The sequence below is a fragment of the Chroicocephalus ridibundus genome, chromosome 5 (genome assembly GCF_963924245.1).
Source record: "Chroicocephalus ridibundus chromosome 5, bChrRid1.1, whole genome shotgun sequence".
Lineage (NCBI taxonomy): Eukaryota > Metazoa > Chordata > Aves > Charadriiformes > Laridae > Chroicocephalus > Chroicocephalus ridibundus.
Window position 1 is genome coordinate 36,610,123 of NC_086288.1, and position 15,331 is coordinate 36,625,453.

Here is a 15,331-nt window from a genome sequence, read left to right on the forward strand (position 1 = left end):
TTTGGGAGTTTTTCTCTTCTAAAGAACCTTCCTTTCTTGTGGTAGCTTTGCTTCTAGTGAGGAGTCAGCAGAGGTGAGCTGCTTCTGGTGAATAAAAGGGACTTGCAGTGCCAAAGGGTTAACAGGACCAGGATGATCATAAGGAGCATCAACAAGATGTGATGCTAGCCCTGGATCTGTAGCAGTATCCCGTTCATACAGAGCTTGTCGTTTATAACCCAATCATGTTTCAATGTTGCAGTAACTAATTACTACAATATGAGGTTGGAGATATTTCCTGTATCCTGAGTTTAGTAACCACAGCTGTCAGCCTGAGAATGTGTTTAACTCGGGATACGGTTACAATAACTAGATGTATTGTTTATGGCGTAATAAGGGATAAACACGTCTAAAATACTGTGTACTTCGACAGGCAGTATAAGTGAACTGTTATGGTTTATCTTGGTCTGGGATTTTTTAGAATCATATGCTGATCTTTGGACTTCCAAAATTTGGAGCAACCCTGGAGCAGTGATAAACTGGAAAGGAGCCGTAAGAAACCCAGGGGCTGTGTCATGATGCCCTGGGGTACTACTTGGGTGAGGAAGACTGCTTTCCTGAAGCTTTGCCAGCACCAGATTCACACACAGTGCAAATACTTGTGTCTACATTCTAGCCCTAATACAACTAACTACCTTCAAACTTGAGTGATTGTATAGGGAAATTCCTTTTTTTCCTGTATAGCTTCAGCTTAAAGAATTGGTGAGGCTTAAGGAGAGTCTTATTTTACCTTAACCAACATTTTCTTAAGCAACAATAGATCTGCTGGCTTGTATAAGCTCCTTAAGAGATACTTCGATGAGCTTATTTTGATGCAGAATCGGGATGGCTGTGTATTTTTGTTTGCTTACCTCAGAAATGAATCTAAACCTTGTGTGGCAAAGATACTGTCGCTTAGCTCAGGATGAGTAAAGTCAGGTTTGCCAGCAACTCCTTTGTAATATTTCCCCAGCTCATTAACCATCATTAACCAGAGGCAAATAATCTGATTTAAGTTATACTGAGTAATTCTATAATAGGTGCTGAGAAATCAACTCCACCCACGAGAAGGCTTGTGAACAGAAGCCTGAGGTAAGTGGGGCATCTACTGGCGAGATGCTGCAATGAATTAGTCTACTGTGTAAAAGTCTGATCCAAATCCTTCTCCTGTACAGGATATTCTGTGTTCATTTTGCTTCGCCAAATAAGCAAGTGCCACGCCTGTGTCCTGAGTTCTTTAGCCAAAATTACATTTTCTTCTTGAATAAATCCTTACTTCCTGGCACTCCTTTAGAGATGTTTGCCACATACATTGCGATAGTAGTCCTGTGAAATATCTTAGAGTAAGAAAGGAAACGAGCTAAAGAAACTTGTCAAAAGATGTGATGCAAGTCTTTAACAACCTCCAACCTTTCCTCACCCCAGTCTGTCATGGCAGGTTCTCTGTCTGATAGATTATAAAGCGGTCTTCCTTGTACCAGGAGCTACTTTGATGCTCTGATCCACTGCCCAAGGGTGTGAAAATGAATACAATGCACAAGACAACGCAACAATACTCTACAGACATAAAATGCATGTTTTCACACACACAACCCAATTGCCTTCCTTTGTTCTTCAGAAAATGTATGCAACAGCATGATATTCTCTACAGTGCTAAATAAAGTTTAATGACTCCTGTGAAATGCATTTAAAAATATTTCCCATTTTTACCTTATTTGTTGTGCAAAACTTACTACTTTGGGCCAGTTGGAGGGTGTCATCTTCAGGCTGATGTGTTTCTAGCTACAAAATTCTGTGTTGGATCTCTGTACACATCAGACAAGGATTTGGAAGTAGCCCATGGGGTCACTAATTTAATTGTGAGGAGTAACATTTTAAAATCAAACAATTAGCATGGGAAAAGCTTGCTGATATCTGTACTTGGAGCATGGACGTGCATTTGTGAAAAGGAAAAGTGAACAAATCAGCAGCAGATTGATGCTAAACTGAGAGACAATATGATCAAACTGTTAAAGTATGTTCCTTCTGCTGCCCTTATAGGTACCTCATCTTTACCTACCCAGTAAAACCAAATATTTCCTGAAAACTTTTTAAAATTCAGTTGCCTTAATAGAACAGTAGTCATACATCAGAATATAAAAGCGCTCTTACTTCTGCTCTGCTGCACAGCACGCTTGCTATATTTAGCTGTGCTGAGCAATCAATTGCTTTATGTAATCTCATCACAAGCCATTGCTGAAAAAAAATAAAATGTCTGAGTCTGCCACTTGACCTTGGGCAAAACAGCAGTCTTGGTGCTTTCTCCAGAACTCCTTCTGCCACGTATGTTAGAAGAATCTGTAACCAAGCAGTGATTTCAGCTGTCCTTGTCCAAAGTCAGTGGAATAAGCAAAAGTCATTTTAGTCTTGTTAAACTAAGCAAAGATGCAAGAACCTTCCCTTTTTGAAAATTGGCTTTTTTTTTTTTTAGCTGATTCTTTAGCATGTGCTGTGTGTCATTTCACTTGAACTGTTGGCACAGCAGAAAGAATACCAGTTTTCTTTTGTTTAGTTCTTACAATGCTAATTTTCTTTTATTTAGCCCTTATTAGTAGAAGCAAACAAAAATAATCATTGTGATTGATAGCTACAAAACGCTTTGATCTCTGAAATACAAGGTGTGCTAGATCACTATGTTTAATCTTTCCCCTGCTTTTCTTTTTATCCAGAAGCCAGATAATACCCCAATTCCTACCTCCAAAAATGTAATTTCTTCTGGCTCCAGTCTTCCACAGCTACGAGCTGTTTGAGGCTGGGAGAAATCTTTAGAGAAATGTTGTAGTATGTTCACTCTGTTCTTTCCATTCTTCCTCTGTGTTGGCCAATACACACCTTGGAGAGTGGGGTTAGGTAGACCTTTTTGTATGGCTGTGGTTCCAAATGTGCTTGGTAATAGTAAGGGAGGGGAAGTCCCAGCAGAAATGACCAGTAAAAAAGAACAGAGCAAAAATCTTAACTTTAAGGTCTCTCAAGCCTGCAGTTACTGAGGAGTAAAATCAAGGTATCTCTTTCTAGAAAGCAAAAACATTTCCTGTATTTCCCAAATTGCTTATTTTAGGGTGTATGTTGAAGGGAAGCTGTTGCCAATAATGGTCAAACGATGGTCATTATCATTACTTTATATCTAACCTTAAGGACTTGGCTGCTTAGTAAATGCACTTACTACTGTCCTTGTAGAAACCGATTTATTATTAGTCCCTGAATTTGAGTGGAGGGTATGGAAGAGCAGTGTGAATTACCGAGGGTGGCTATGGCTGATTGCTCACCTGGAGTTTCAGGCGCAGCATTGACATTACTTCGGAGCACACAGGCATGCTCCTGGGCAGCCTGAGGGTGGCAGAGCCCAGGCACTGACTGGGCAGCAGTGGTTCAGAAGGTATAATGTTGTAGCCCTTGTGAGCTTTCTAATGTAAAAATGTTTTGATTAGCAAAGTCTAATATGGCACTAGAGAGAAGTCTAGACAACTGTCTCTAAGCTTTCAAATAAAGTGTTATCTATTACTATTATGTATAGTTAATTGAATAGAAGCGGATGTTTCAAATCAGGGTAATCCTTTACCATGTAGTCTTAAAATTAGTTATGGGTTCATCTCTTACAAGACTGCTTTGTGTCTACCTCCCCTAAAAGGGTTTCCATCCAGGCTCTGTTTGGCACCTCCAAATGCACCAAAAGCTGTGATTGATAGATTCTGGCAGGGGACTTGGGGAGGCATGGATTTGTTCAGAACTGTATTCAGAGACCTATTCTAGAGAAAGAAATGTACCATATAATTTCATTATAGAAAGTTAAATTATTCTATGAACTCTCGCATTTTAAAATGATTATGCTGTTTACTAAGAAGTTATACTTAAAAAGAACACAACACCCCCCTCCAGTGCACACTTCTTGTTCCGTGAGCTTGGGCAGGGGGAGAGTGTCTATTTACACTACACTATTACACATCTTTGGAAGTTTTTTAAAGAAGACTTTGGTGATTAAATACATAAGAGCATAAACCACTCCTGCTCCGTAGGCCCACACGGACATAGGAAAGCACAGAAGTTTTTCTGAACATTTTCAAATGAATAAATGTTTAGGAAGCCCGATTCAGCACCAAAGCCACGAAATTCTTATTCTCACTGATTTTTAGTAAGACTTAGATGAAGCCTTTATTCTTTATTATCAGCTTCCATGACATTAAATGCTGAACTTGGCCTATGTTTGCTCACTTGCCATCCCCTCAGATGCCCTACTGTTCTCTATAGTAGTTGGCAGACTCGTGAGATTTGGGGTTTTGATGTGTTTCAGACAAAGGGATAATACACTGTAGAAGTTACTGTTATTAGGCACACTCCTAGTTCTGATAGGCAAAGATGTGATATCCCTCACTGCAACATGTATTAGTGATAAACTACTAGCAAAGACTTCATCGTTAATAAGGAATCTTCTTTTTCAGCATAGCAATGCTCCACCTTTATGGTAGTTAAGAAACTTGTGTGTGTTAATTTGGCATGCATATTATTTCTCCTAACTCAAAATACAGAAGATAAAAACTGGGTCAGAAATGCTAAATTGCATTGTATGTCAGTATCACTTGCTATGCTATTTAAAAACATTGGTAGTTCTTTAAAATAAAATTTTAAGTAAAGATTACTTTTTTCTTTACATGAGAAAAAGAGCCAGACTTTCCAGAGTTCCCTCTTTAAAATGATTTAGTGCAGTTAAATAGTTCTAGGCAATAAAAGAAGCAGGAAGAATAAGGAGTGCAGGGAAGGAAGCAATGCAAAATATTACTGTCTCCTTTGTATCTTAAAAAGGACGGGAAGTTGCAGAAACAATTATTTTTTGCTTCTACAAGCCACTAACATTCTTGAATTCCCTTCTTTTTTTCCTTGTGTGTTGGTTGGTTCTGGGATGGATTGTTCCATTGAGGCATTTCAGGAGCTTTCAATAGAAGAAAGATGCACATCCAACAGAAGTTAGTAAAAATATACTCCAGCAGTTCTACAATTGTAATCATACTGGCACCACAAAACAATCCGAGCTGGCCACCTACATCAGCTGTGATACAAAGAAATAAACATATGTCATCCTAAGCATTTGGTTTAGGCTAGCAAGCAAACAAAACCCTGTTGGGTTCAAGTGTTAAATAAATTCAATATACATAACCCATCACTTTGAGAAAACAGAATTAATATTCTTAAGAATGTTTATTGGAGAAGACTAATGTGTTTCTTAAAATTCTAAATAAAGGAAGTACAACACAACACATCCTACTGTGAAACAGATACTTAAATTAATTCCTACTTCTATGCCTTTTAAACCATTCTCGTGCTTCTCCTCTCCATGTTCTCTGTCTCCCCTCCAAATCCTGTAAACTTCAGTATTCTTACAATCCTGTGTGTGATATAGCTGTAAAGTAGTGCCAAGCTTAATTCTTACACTTAGCTGCTGTCGATACCGGAGGTTCTTTAATGGACTGACAGGGGGCAGTATAAAAATGCCCATGAGGCAGACAGGATTATTACCATTATAATATAAAAGGTTTTGCTTTTTGCTTAGAATTCCACATAGGCTATGACTCAGGAGGGGAAATAATAATAATAAAAAAAAAAACAGGTTTGTTCGTGTGTTTGGTTTCGGTGTGTGTTTTGTGTTTTGTTTTGTGGGTTTTTTTAATTTTAGATTAATTATTAATAAGCAATAAATAAGTATTAAACATTCACTTACCAAGCAACTCAGATATAGTCAAAGCCTTCTGCTGCTGTGTTATTTTGTAGCTCAGGTCATGATATTTAATGTCAATACGCACAAGGTTCTGCCTAATGACAAATACATACAGCATTACTTGAGGCAGTCAGGACTGCTGTTCATTTTTACCAACGTTTATCAGCATGGACCAAGTTCAGGGAGAGTGATGGTGTCTTTTAAAGAACAATTAGATGAGAGTTAATAAAATTAGTTAGATGACTGAAGATTTAAAAAAAAAAAAAAGTGTCCTAATAACAGCAGTTATAACAGGACATTATCAGAGGAGTAGATTTTCAGGCTATGTTGAAAAAGTAATTCTAGCTCTGTACTATGAGATAGACGTGTACTATGAGGCAGACATATACTTTTTAAGGGTCACAGAGATAAGCTTGAGTGAAAGTGTTAGAGCATCCTGATCTACAGTGGATACAGTGCTTGGAAGTGTAGTCTACTACTCCTGTTTATGTGCAACTGCATATTTAATTGTGCTTATTTCAATGAGCATGTTAATGCAGAAGAGCCCTTGTCCTATACTTGGTTATTTAGTTCTATCCTCTGTTAGTAGCCTCGCTTACCTAATTATATTCTTGTCTGCTGCAAAAATAGGAGAGTAGGTAAATCTCAGTTGGAGCAAGACCTGTGGAATGATTCAGTGTGAGTAAAGAGCTCATCTTTATGATATCGTGTCTACAGAAAGATTCTGTGTAACTCCTAAATGGAATATAAACATAATGGTTGTGGAATAAAATAGACACAAAAACTGATTGCGCACATAATGTTGTGACCTTTAAGAATAAAAGTAGTAATTATTCTTCAGAAGTGTGAACAGTTACAGATTTTTGGGTTGACAGTAATAATGAGCTCATTAAGAATATTCACTGAAAATAAAGTATTTGATATACAAAATGATCACTTCTATCTCTTTAGGTGATAAGTCTAAAATTTCAAGTAGCACAGAGTAATAAAAATAACCTTATCCTCATGGCTTCTATTAAATAAGACTTCCCACCATTGTCATGGAGTTGCTAGCAGAACTGACCAGTAAATGTTTAACTTTTCCCTTCTTACATCTTCAGAAATCAATAGATCTCTACATTTTATAGTTCAGAATATGTACTCATTAATAAGTGGACAGGATTCCTATTGGTTAAGGCTTGGTAACAGGGGAATGTTCTGTATTTTCGCTTGCTTAATTGAGTAATTACTGGGTTACGTATGATGTTTACAGACAATAAAATAATCAACAAAGATAAAACTTCCTCAAAGGATTAATATCTTTTGCATACAACAACAGGTTTAATTGTCATAATCTTCACTGGGGACAAACTTTTAAATAGGGCCTGTAGTGATAGGACAAGGGGCGATGGTTTTAAACTAAAAGAGGTTAGATTTAAGGAAGAATTTTTTTTATACTGAGGGTGGTGAAACACTGGAACAGGTTGCCCAGAGAGGTGGTAGATGCCCCATCCCTGGAAACATTCCAGGTCAGGTTGAACAGGGCTCTGAGCAACCCGATCTAGTTGAAGACATCCCTGGTCACTGCAGGAGGGGTGGACTAGATGACCTTTAAAGGTCCCTTCCAACTCAAACTATTCTGTGATTCATATAGTTCCTGTTCTTGTATAAACATATGCAAACATTTGCAGACTGATGGCTTCAAGACTGAGAAAACTGAAGTCACTGAAACAATTAAATACTCATAGATGTTTCATTAGCCAAATTTTCTATGGTTTTTATAAACATAATTTGATGTTGTGGGTATAGTGAGTTCATGTAGCACCTGTCTTAATACTTATTTGTACTAGTAACATCTACATCTGTAAGGAAGAGGCAATTCAGTCTGTAACACTATTAAATGCTCTTTGGCAACTAGACTGTATCTTTCTAGCAAAAAAAATCTGGAAATCATTCTATTTTTGGATATATAATGCTTGTATTTGCAAGGAAATCTGTCATCAGTTTATTATATCGTAGCAGTAAGGCACATATGCTCTATTAAAGCATAAGCATATATGATATCTATTCTATGAATTTAGAGGTATGCAGATTATGTCAACTCAGCGCTACTACTAAGCGACACAGCTCTATGCATAACATAAGTTCAAACGTTATTTCCTGGATAAAATATGTAGTCAATACTGTTGAGATATGCTTTCACGGGTATAAACCTACTTTCTTTTGCTGTGTAGCATTTTCAGTCACGCAGATAGAACCATGCTATTTCACTCTTCTGCTACCTCATGAGATTTGATATTGTAACAAATATTGTCTAAATAACTCCTATAATGTAAACAGTATTAGTGAATTCTACTAACACTAGAAATGTTTATTAAACTTGTGACATTATTGCTACAATAAATCTCTTTAAATCTCTCTCTTAGTATTGCTACAATAACGCTCTTCAGTGCTTGTGAAGCTTCCTTTGGGAGTGGGTTGAGAGAAAGGAGAACAAGTTTGTATAGCACGTACTTGGGTTGTTCCTTGACTTCAGTTGTGAAAGGGTGAAGACTTGTGTTCTCTATTGGATGGGTTGCTCACGTGGATAGGTTTGATAACCCTGACTTTTCTTTACTCTTAATTGCAAAAGTGACTAAAAAACTTTGTTATAAGAGATCAATGATAGAAGGTAATTGAGAACATTACTTTTAAATTGCAGTATCTATTTTGATATCCACAGGTCTTAGCAGTATCTATGTATATTTTATATATATGAATATGTATAAATCTTAACCGATTTTGCCTCAGAGATTATTTTATCTCTCAAACAACATTATTAATACCACACATAAGAGTATTTTTTTAAAAGGTCACATTTACATCATACACTCTGTTAGCACACTTAGAAGTAATTGATCATTTCTTTATTAGACAAGGTGTAAAGCAAGATTACCTAATGTATTCTGGGCTTTTCTTCAGTTTTGTAGAAAAGTGTTTTATGGCTTTTTCTCCTCCAAAACTTGAATAGGTGATAGTGGTAGGATAATCCGTTTCTTCGCATGGGGTAGGGCAAGTGGAATTGTGAGTTCCTACTGTACATAATCCTTTTATCTCTATATCATCTGAAATTTCAGGAGAAAGAATTTGCATAATGTTGCTAGAAAAGCACATGGTTTTAAGATTATTTAAAAAAAAAAAAAACTCACAAAATTGCTTTTAACTGACATTGATAAAGATATGGGTTAATTATCCTTAGAAAACTGGATTCTTACCAGTTTTGAAGGAACAAATAAGTGTTTATAACTGGCATTCGGGAAGCTGGTGCACAGTAATAAGGGCTGAGATTTTTTGGGTCACTTTTCCCAAAGAAATTCAGCACCTCTAAGTTCTTCTGCCTTCATTAGAACTTTACGTGCCTATTATTCTCATCCACAGTTAAACAGTAGGACAACAGAAGATTTGATGTCTAAGACTAGTTACAGAAGATGTTCTGTGATAGCTTTCTGATTGCATACATATAATACATTTGTTATAAGTATATAATCCTTGATCTTGATACCTTGATGTTTGCCTAGCGCCTTTCAATGCACAGTAACAGCTTCCAGAGCAATGCCAGTTGTAGTTTACTGTCATCTGATAACCACATAAAAAATCTTGGTAAACTAAGTTTGCTTTGCCATAATCCCTGCCTGCCATTTGAAAATTAGGTTTAAGACAGCTAAGAGGGTTTAGGGACAGCTTTGTTTCTTCAAATACCAAAGAGAAGTCACAAAAGTCTGCAGGTCTGGCTGCTCATCAAAGTGGGGAGAAACAGAAGTCATTATAGAAATCTGTGGAAGTTGGAGAAAATTCATGTAGAAGAAAAATGGTAAGGCATAAATACTTCCTGAAGTAGAAACTATAACCCAAAGCCATCCGGTACTCTGTGATGAGTACCATAACCTCCTGCTTGTGATGCTCTATTTGCCCTGGTGTGGTGGTAGATGTTGTTTCTGCTCCCTCCGTGCTTGGACTTCTTGCTTTTGTAAACCACAGGGATGGCGATATCTCAGCCTGTTAGTTGATGATTTGAGGCACCCACCAGGTACGCTAGGGTTGTGGATTTCATTCTGGTTAGTCCACCTTTAGAGTTCCTAAAATAAATGCTCTTACCAGTGGTAGGTCCTGTGGATACTGAATCAGTGTGCTGTCATTTGAGGTTTTGTTATCGGGTGTCTATCCTCTCCTGTATTGTAAAAGGAGACTTGGCACTTAACTGGGGACCAGACACATACAAGCCAGGCTTTGTAGGTGGTTCACTGTGTACAGCACTGTGATGTTAGTTCCTTATGGGATCCAGCTCTGAATCCTATCCACCCTTGGTAGGACTTAGGGGTCATTTTTGTTTATTGCTCAGTTGTTTCTTTGAAACTTGATCACAGAATGTCCATTAAGTAAAAGAATATCTGTATTTCCACCACAACAGGCTGTCAAAGATCCTGATTATGTAAGAATGTGAACTTAGTGGAACTGATTTCAAAAAAGCCACAGGAAAAAGAAATAGTCATTGTTTATAGTAGCAGATGTTGCCTGAATGTTGCACACACCTAATCAAAACAGACATAAACCCTTGCACAGGTGCCCAAAACTTGTTAATCTACTTGGTATCTTAATCTTCCATTCCTTTGGAAAGGGAGAGTCATGTTACGTAGCAGAATCCAACACAATTTAAAAGGAGGCTTTCTAAAGTTCATGAGAAGTTACTTCCCATATTACCATTTGCAGTATTTCCCAGAAAGTCTGTTGTAGAGACTTAAAAATTTCATATCTACTGTGTGCAGATTACTTGCTTATGGAAATTAATTGTATTTGGAGCACTTTGACAAGATATAATCCATTTTACTTTTGTAAAGATAAAACCTTGAAGTCCAGTGATTTTTTTAATTATATTTTCTAGCAGTTAACAAACCTGTAATTACTGTGCTGTTCGCTTTTCTATGACAAACAAAAAGAATGCAACATTGGAGCTAGAAGGATTATACCATGAAGAAGCAAAACTGCGAGCCGGAGGCTTGATAATTGAAAACAGATTAATTGAGCATTCTTCCATTTTGAATCATTTCTGATTACTAAAATAAATGAATTCTTACTTTTTTTTCCTTTGTTTTGTTTTTTTTTTTTGTTGTTGTTTTTGGTTGCTTGGTTTTTGGTTTGGTTTTGTTGTGTTTTGGGGTTTTTTGTGTCTGTTTTTCTTATTTTTTTTAATTTTCATGCATTTAGTGGTCTGTCTGCTCTCTATTTTCAGAATGTTAAACGAACTGGGATGTACTGTATTTCACTATTACTTCCAGTATTTTTTTTTTTAACTGATAGATATTGTCTACTATTTGGAATTGGCTTAGACAAAATTAATATGAAGTTATTACTTACAGACTGCAGGATAAACACAATTGTAAAACTTCAGCAAATCACATTCTGTTCCATTTCCTTAAAAATAAACAAAAAACTTTAGGAACTTCAATTAACAATCTAACCCGTAGCTCTATTTGTACTAAATGAAATGCAGTGTCATCAAAGCCTTCTCACCACTTCATGTTTATCATTATACAACTGAGAAAACAATTCAGTTGGGCATAGTGCAGTTACCAACACCAAAAGGGGTACATAGTAAAAAAGAGACAACAGATCGAGCTGGGAGCCTTGCTGTTGGAGCAAATATCTTCATTATGTGTACCAGCCACTGCCTTTAAGCTTGTGGCTCGCTCTTTGTGTTAGCTTGCCAAGGCCAGGAATTTCTGGTTTTGCTAGTGGAAATGAAAAAAAACAGAGTAGGTAGATGAAATATATGATTATGCCTTGCATGCAGTTCAAAACTTTTGCTGAAAAATGTAAGAATGATTCAGAGACCTGATGGGTAAGATAGCACCCTGAGCTGAGAGGAAAATCTTCAGAGTTCAAATGGCCTCAGTTTCACTCCAGTTTATTTCCTTGAATGGAAATATTACTTAGCCTTTTAGCACATAGTTAGCGAAGGTGTTATCTAATTGCCAGTGGATGAAGCACTCACCCTGACTATGGGAGACCTAGACTTAATTTCCATCTCAAATCCCTTTCCACAAGAGTTTCCAGGAGATTGCCAACCTCCTTTCTAAGGAGTTGTCAGACAAACAGGCTGGAGATTATTCAGCGGGTGTCTCACAGTGAAAACGTTCTACCTTGCTTGAGGATATTTAAAAATACATTAAGTCAGAAAGTGCGGGCCTGACAGTGGTTTTCTTGCCCGCTAATTGTGAAAAGCAGATATTTGGGTTCCAGCTCTCGCTTCAGGGAGAGGTGACAGTGTAATCATTACCTTTAATGTTGAAAAGGTGGGAGGAATGAGAGTGGTCAGGGCTTAGAGTTACTGGTTTACATTTCTAGAGTGATTAAGATGCCTCGATTCTCAAGGGGAGTATTACAGCATGCACCTGTATGCAGCATTTCAAGTTCATTAGATGGCACCATGCAGCCTTTTGGCTTTTGCAGAGCCCTCTTCTAGTGACAGACTCTTTCCATGGTTTGTGTGGGGGACCTCGGTTTCTGTCTTCAGGCAATCAGTTCTGCTGTGGCTGCTGAACACCTGCAAAGTAGGTTTTCTGCAGTACAAGTGAAAATCTAGGACTTTTTATGGATTTATTCCAGCTCTTTAGGACATCAGGTTGAAGACTGCAGACTGGTCTTACAGCCCTGAGGCATAATCTTTTCTTTCAAGGTTTTTGGTCTGTATTCGAAGAACAGACATTGGCCAGATGTTAGATTTAGAGCTAATCGAATATCTTGCTTTTTTCTCTGAATTAAAAACAAAAAAACAAAACCACAAACAAACCCAGTGTATATATAATTTCAATTAATCACAGCTGTAGATATCCCTCAAGTACGTGCCCAATCTCTTTTGCTGTTCAATGAACAGGTGTTCAATAACATCCTAGCAAGTTGATCCTTAAATACAGTGTATGGTATTATGACATTCCTGTGAAATACCTGGAAGAATGAATGGCAAACAGCCACACCAGTCCTGTATGTACCGGGCTTTGCATTCCTGCAAACATCCATTAGTACTATAAATCTTGTGGTACTGAAGCTTTATATCAGGCTTGCACTCTCCCCATGGGTATTCTTGGATAATTGACTGTAGGGTAATAATAACAAAATATATAATTTTTTTTCTGTTTTTAAATTTAGACACTATTTTCTCACATTTTAAAGTGCTAAAGGAAGCCTGTGGAAGACATAAGCAGTAACGTTGTGATTTAGTTGGAGGCAATTACAGCGTGTGCTTTTGGGGTTATAAAACCATCTCCCCTCTCTTACAGCAAAACTAGGACACAATCAGACAGCCTAGCACAGAAGGGTAGTCCACTCCACTTGGATTCCACTAGGAATCTGAGACAACATTAATAGTAACAGAATGTGGTGGTGGAGAACTGCCGTGGTGTCCTTGTATCACTGCATGTCAGTGTGACTATAAGATGTTAGAAAAGAAAGGCTGACTTTAGTAAAAACAGATTTTGAAGACCAATTAATCCACCCCCCTCAAAAAAAAAAAAAAAAGCAGTAATCTTTTCTATATTGTTTGTGTCTGGAGGAAGTGTTATTTTTAGGCGTCACTTTGGCCTGATAAATACTTTAACTTCCAAAATTTCTGAAGCATGACAACGCATTAGACGAGTATTAGAGACAGTAAAGACCAGTATTTCCACTTGATTGACAAAGTACTTACCTTCAGCTGGCGGATTGCGACTTGTGCATGCGTGCCGACTGGTGTTAATAAACCTAAACCGTCAAAGCGTGGAAGCTCTTTGGGTGAATGGATAACAAAAGTTATACCAGCATCAGTATGACCAAGAGCAGGTTCATCAGTGAATTTTTCCTGATACAAAAAGAATAATGTAAAATAGTTTTGGCTTTGCTTACCCTTTGAAGCTTTATCTATATTTAAAATGGTACTATGCTTTTTTATTTGGTCTTGTATCTCTAGTTACGTTTTTTGGCAATTTAGACAAAAGTATAGAAGCAAACTGACTTCAATTTACTTTGTTGAGTTCCTCTGTGGGTATCTTTCCAGTTACTGTAAACTGTCAGGTTTTTTATTCCTTCTGTCGTCTCCCAATTTCAAAAGCAAGAAGGCAGAGATGAACTTTTACTCATAAATTGGATATTCCTTCCTTTCACTTGGAACTACCCATCACATTTCAGCAAACTTTCAATTACTCTCTCCAGAACCTGTCACTCCTGTCTCATAATTCCTATAGACCAAAAGTGCGTGTCTAAGGCATTTATCACGCTAGATTTTAGTATTCTTCTGTGATCTCGCATGGTGATATTCCCTAAGTTTTTGGGGTTTTGTTGGTCAAAGACAATTCTAATAAGGTCAGAGACTATTTACAGTGCAAAGACCAGATCTTAGCTGTCATTGAGCACTTACAGCCGCTCCAACTAAAATTCAGCACTACTTAGAAATTGGCACCATACAACATTCCCTACTGTGCCTTTTAATAAAATGAAATTATTTTATTCTGAAGTGCCTGATGATTTGTTTTGATTGTAGGTGAACTGTGTATATATACATATATCTGCTGATTCACAACTTTTAGAACCATTTAGCTGGGGACAGAGTCAATACTAATTCTGAGTTTTAAAATCTGTATTAGATCTTTCCTTTAAAATACCCTCTCCTTCAGAAATAGTCTTGATACAGAATTTTGTGCACGAAAGTCTGAAGGTCTGTGTAAAAACAAACCCAAACAAACACCTCTACTTATCTATAAGTTATTATATTATTTGTTGTTTATAATCATTAGGATAGCTGTACCTGTTGGACATCAAAAAGTAAATGTAAGCCTCTTCCAGACAAACTCACTCTTCTTGCTGGAAGGTCATTGTGATTAAAAGTAAAGCAGTTTCCGTATTCAGTGAAAACATGTTCAAAGTCCTTCAATAAATGGAAATAGGGAAGAAAGATCACTTGAAGTTTCATTAGCGAGTCACAATACAAGAGAGGGACTACTATTTTGGTTTGCTTTTTTCCCCAAAGGCAGGGCTAAATATTACAATAACAAAAGTGGTAATTGATGGAAATATTCAAAAGGATTTCATCCCTTTCTATAGGAAATGAAGTTTATAGGAGAAATTTCACGTTGTTTATTAATACCTATGAGCTGCTCAGAATCATTTAATGAGGTGTTGTTGCTTTTCTGTACCTGTTGCATTCTGTAGAAATTATACATTCAAAAAACACCTTGTTTAATTTTTCCAGTAGATGTTTAGTGAAGGCTGTTTCAAAACTAGATGTCGTGTTACATATGAAAGTACAATATTTGCATTTTTTCCCCAAAGCTACCTCATAATTTGACTGAAAACATTTGCTAATATAATTGCATCTCATTGCTTTAGTTTTAGTTATTAGCACTAGTGTCTTCCAGTTAAGAGAACTCTCCAATGCCTAATTTTAGAAGCTACAGCATATCTAAAAATTAGATTAATCTGAAAGAATATAGGGCTGACTTTTCTGTTCATGTTCTCTATTTAAGTTGGGAATTGCCGTATGGAGGAATCAACATATGTCCCAACAGAATATTATATTCTTCT

General features: G+C 37.0%; 1 protein-coding gene across 1 annotated transcript in view; it reads right to left on the reverse strand.

Moving 5' to 3' along the window:
- Nucleotides 1–4,898: 4,898 nt before the first annotated feature.
- Nucleotides 4,899–15,331, reverse strand: part of ASIC5 (acid sensing ion channel subunit family member 5) — a 31,555-nt gene continuing 21,122 nt past the window's right edge. Inside the window, exons 6-12 of the mRNA XM_063336114.1 lie at nt 14,556–14,675; nt 13,464–13,613; nt 12,725–12,872; nt 11,135–11,191; nt 8,679–8,847; nt 5,768–5,859; nt 4,899–5,098 (exon numbers count right to left, since the gene is read on the reverse strand). Coding sequence (XP_063192184.1) covers nt 4,899–5,098; nt 5,768–5,859; nt 8,679–8,847; nt 11,135–11,191; nt 12,725–12,872; nt 13,464–13,613; nt 14,556–14,675 — 936 coding nt within the window. The remainder of the gene's footprint in view (nt 5,099–5,767; nt 5,860–8,678; nt 8,848–11,134; nt 11,192–12,724; nt 12,873–13,463; nt 13,614–14,555; nt 14,676–15,331) is intronic.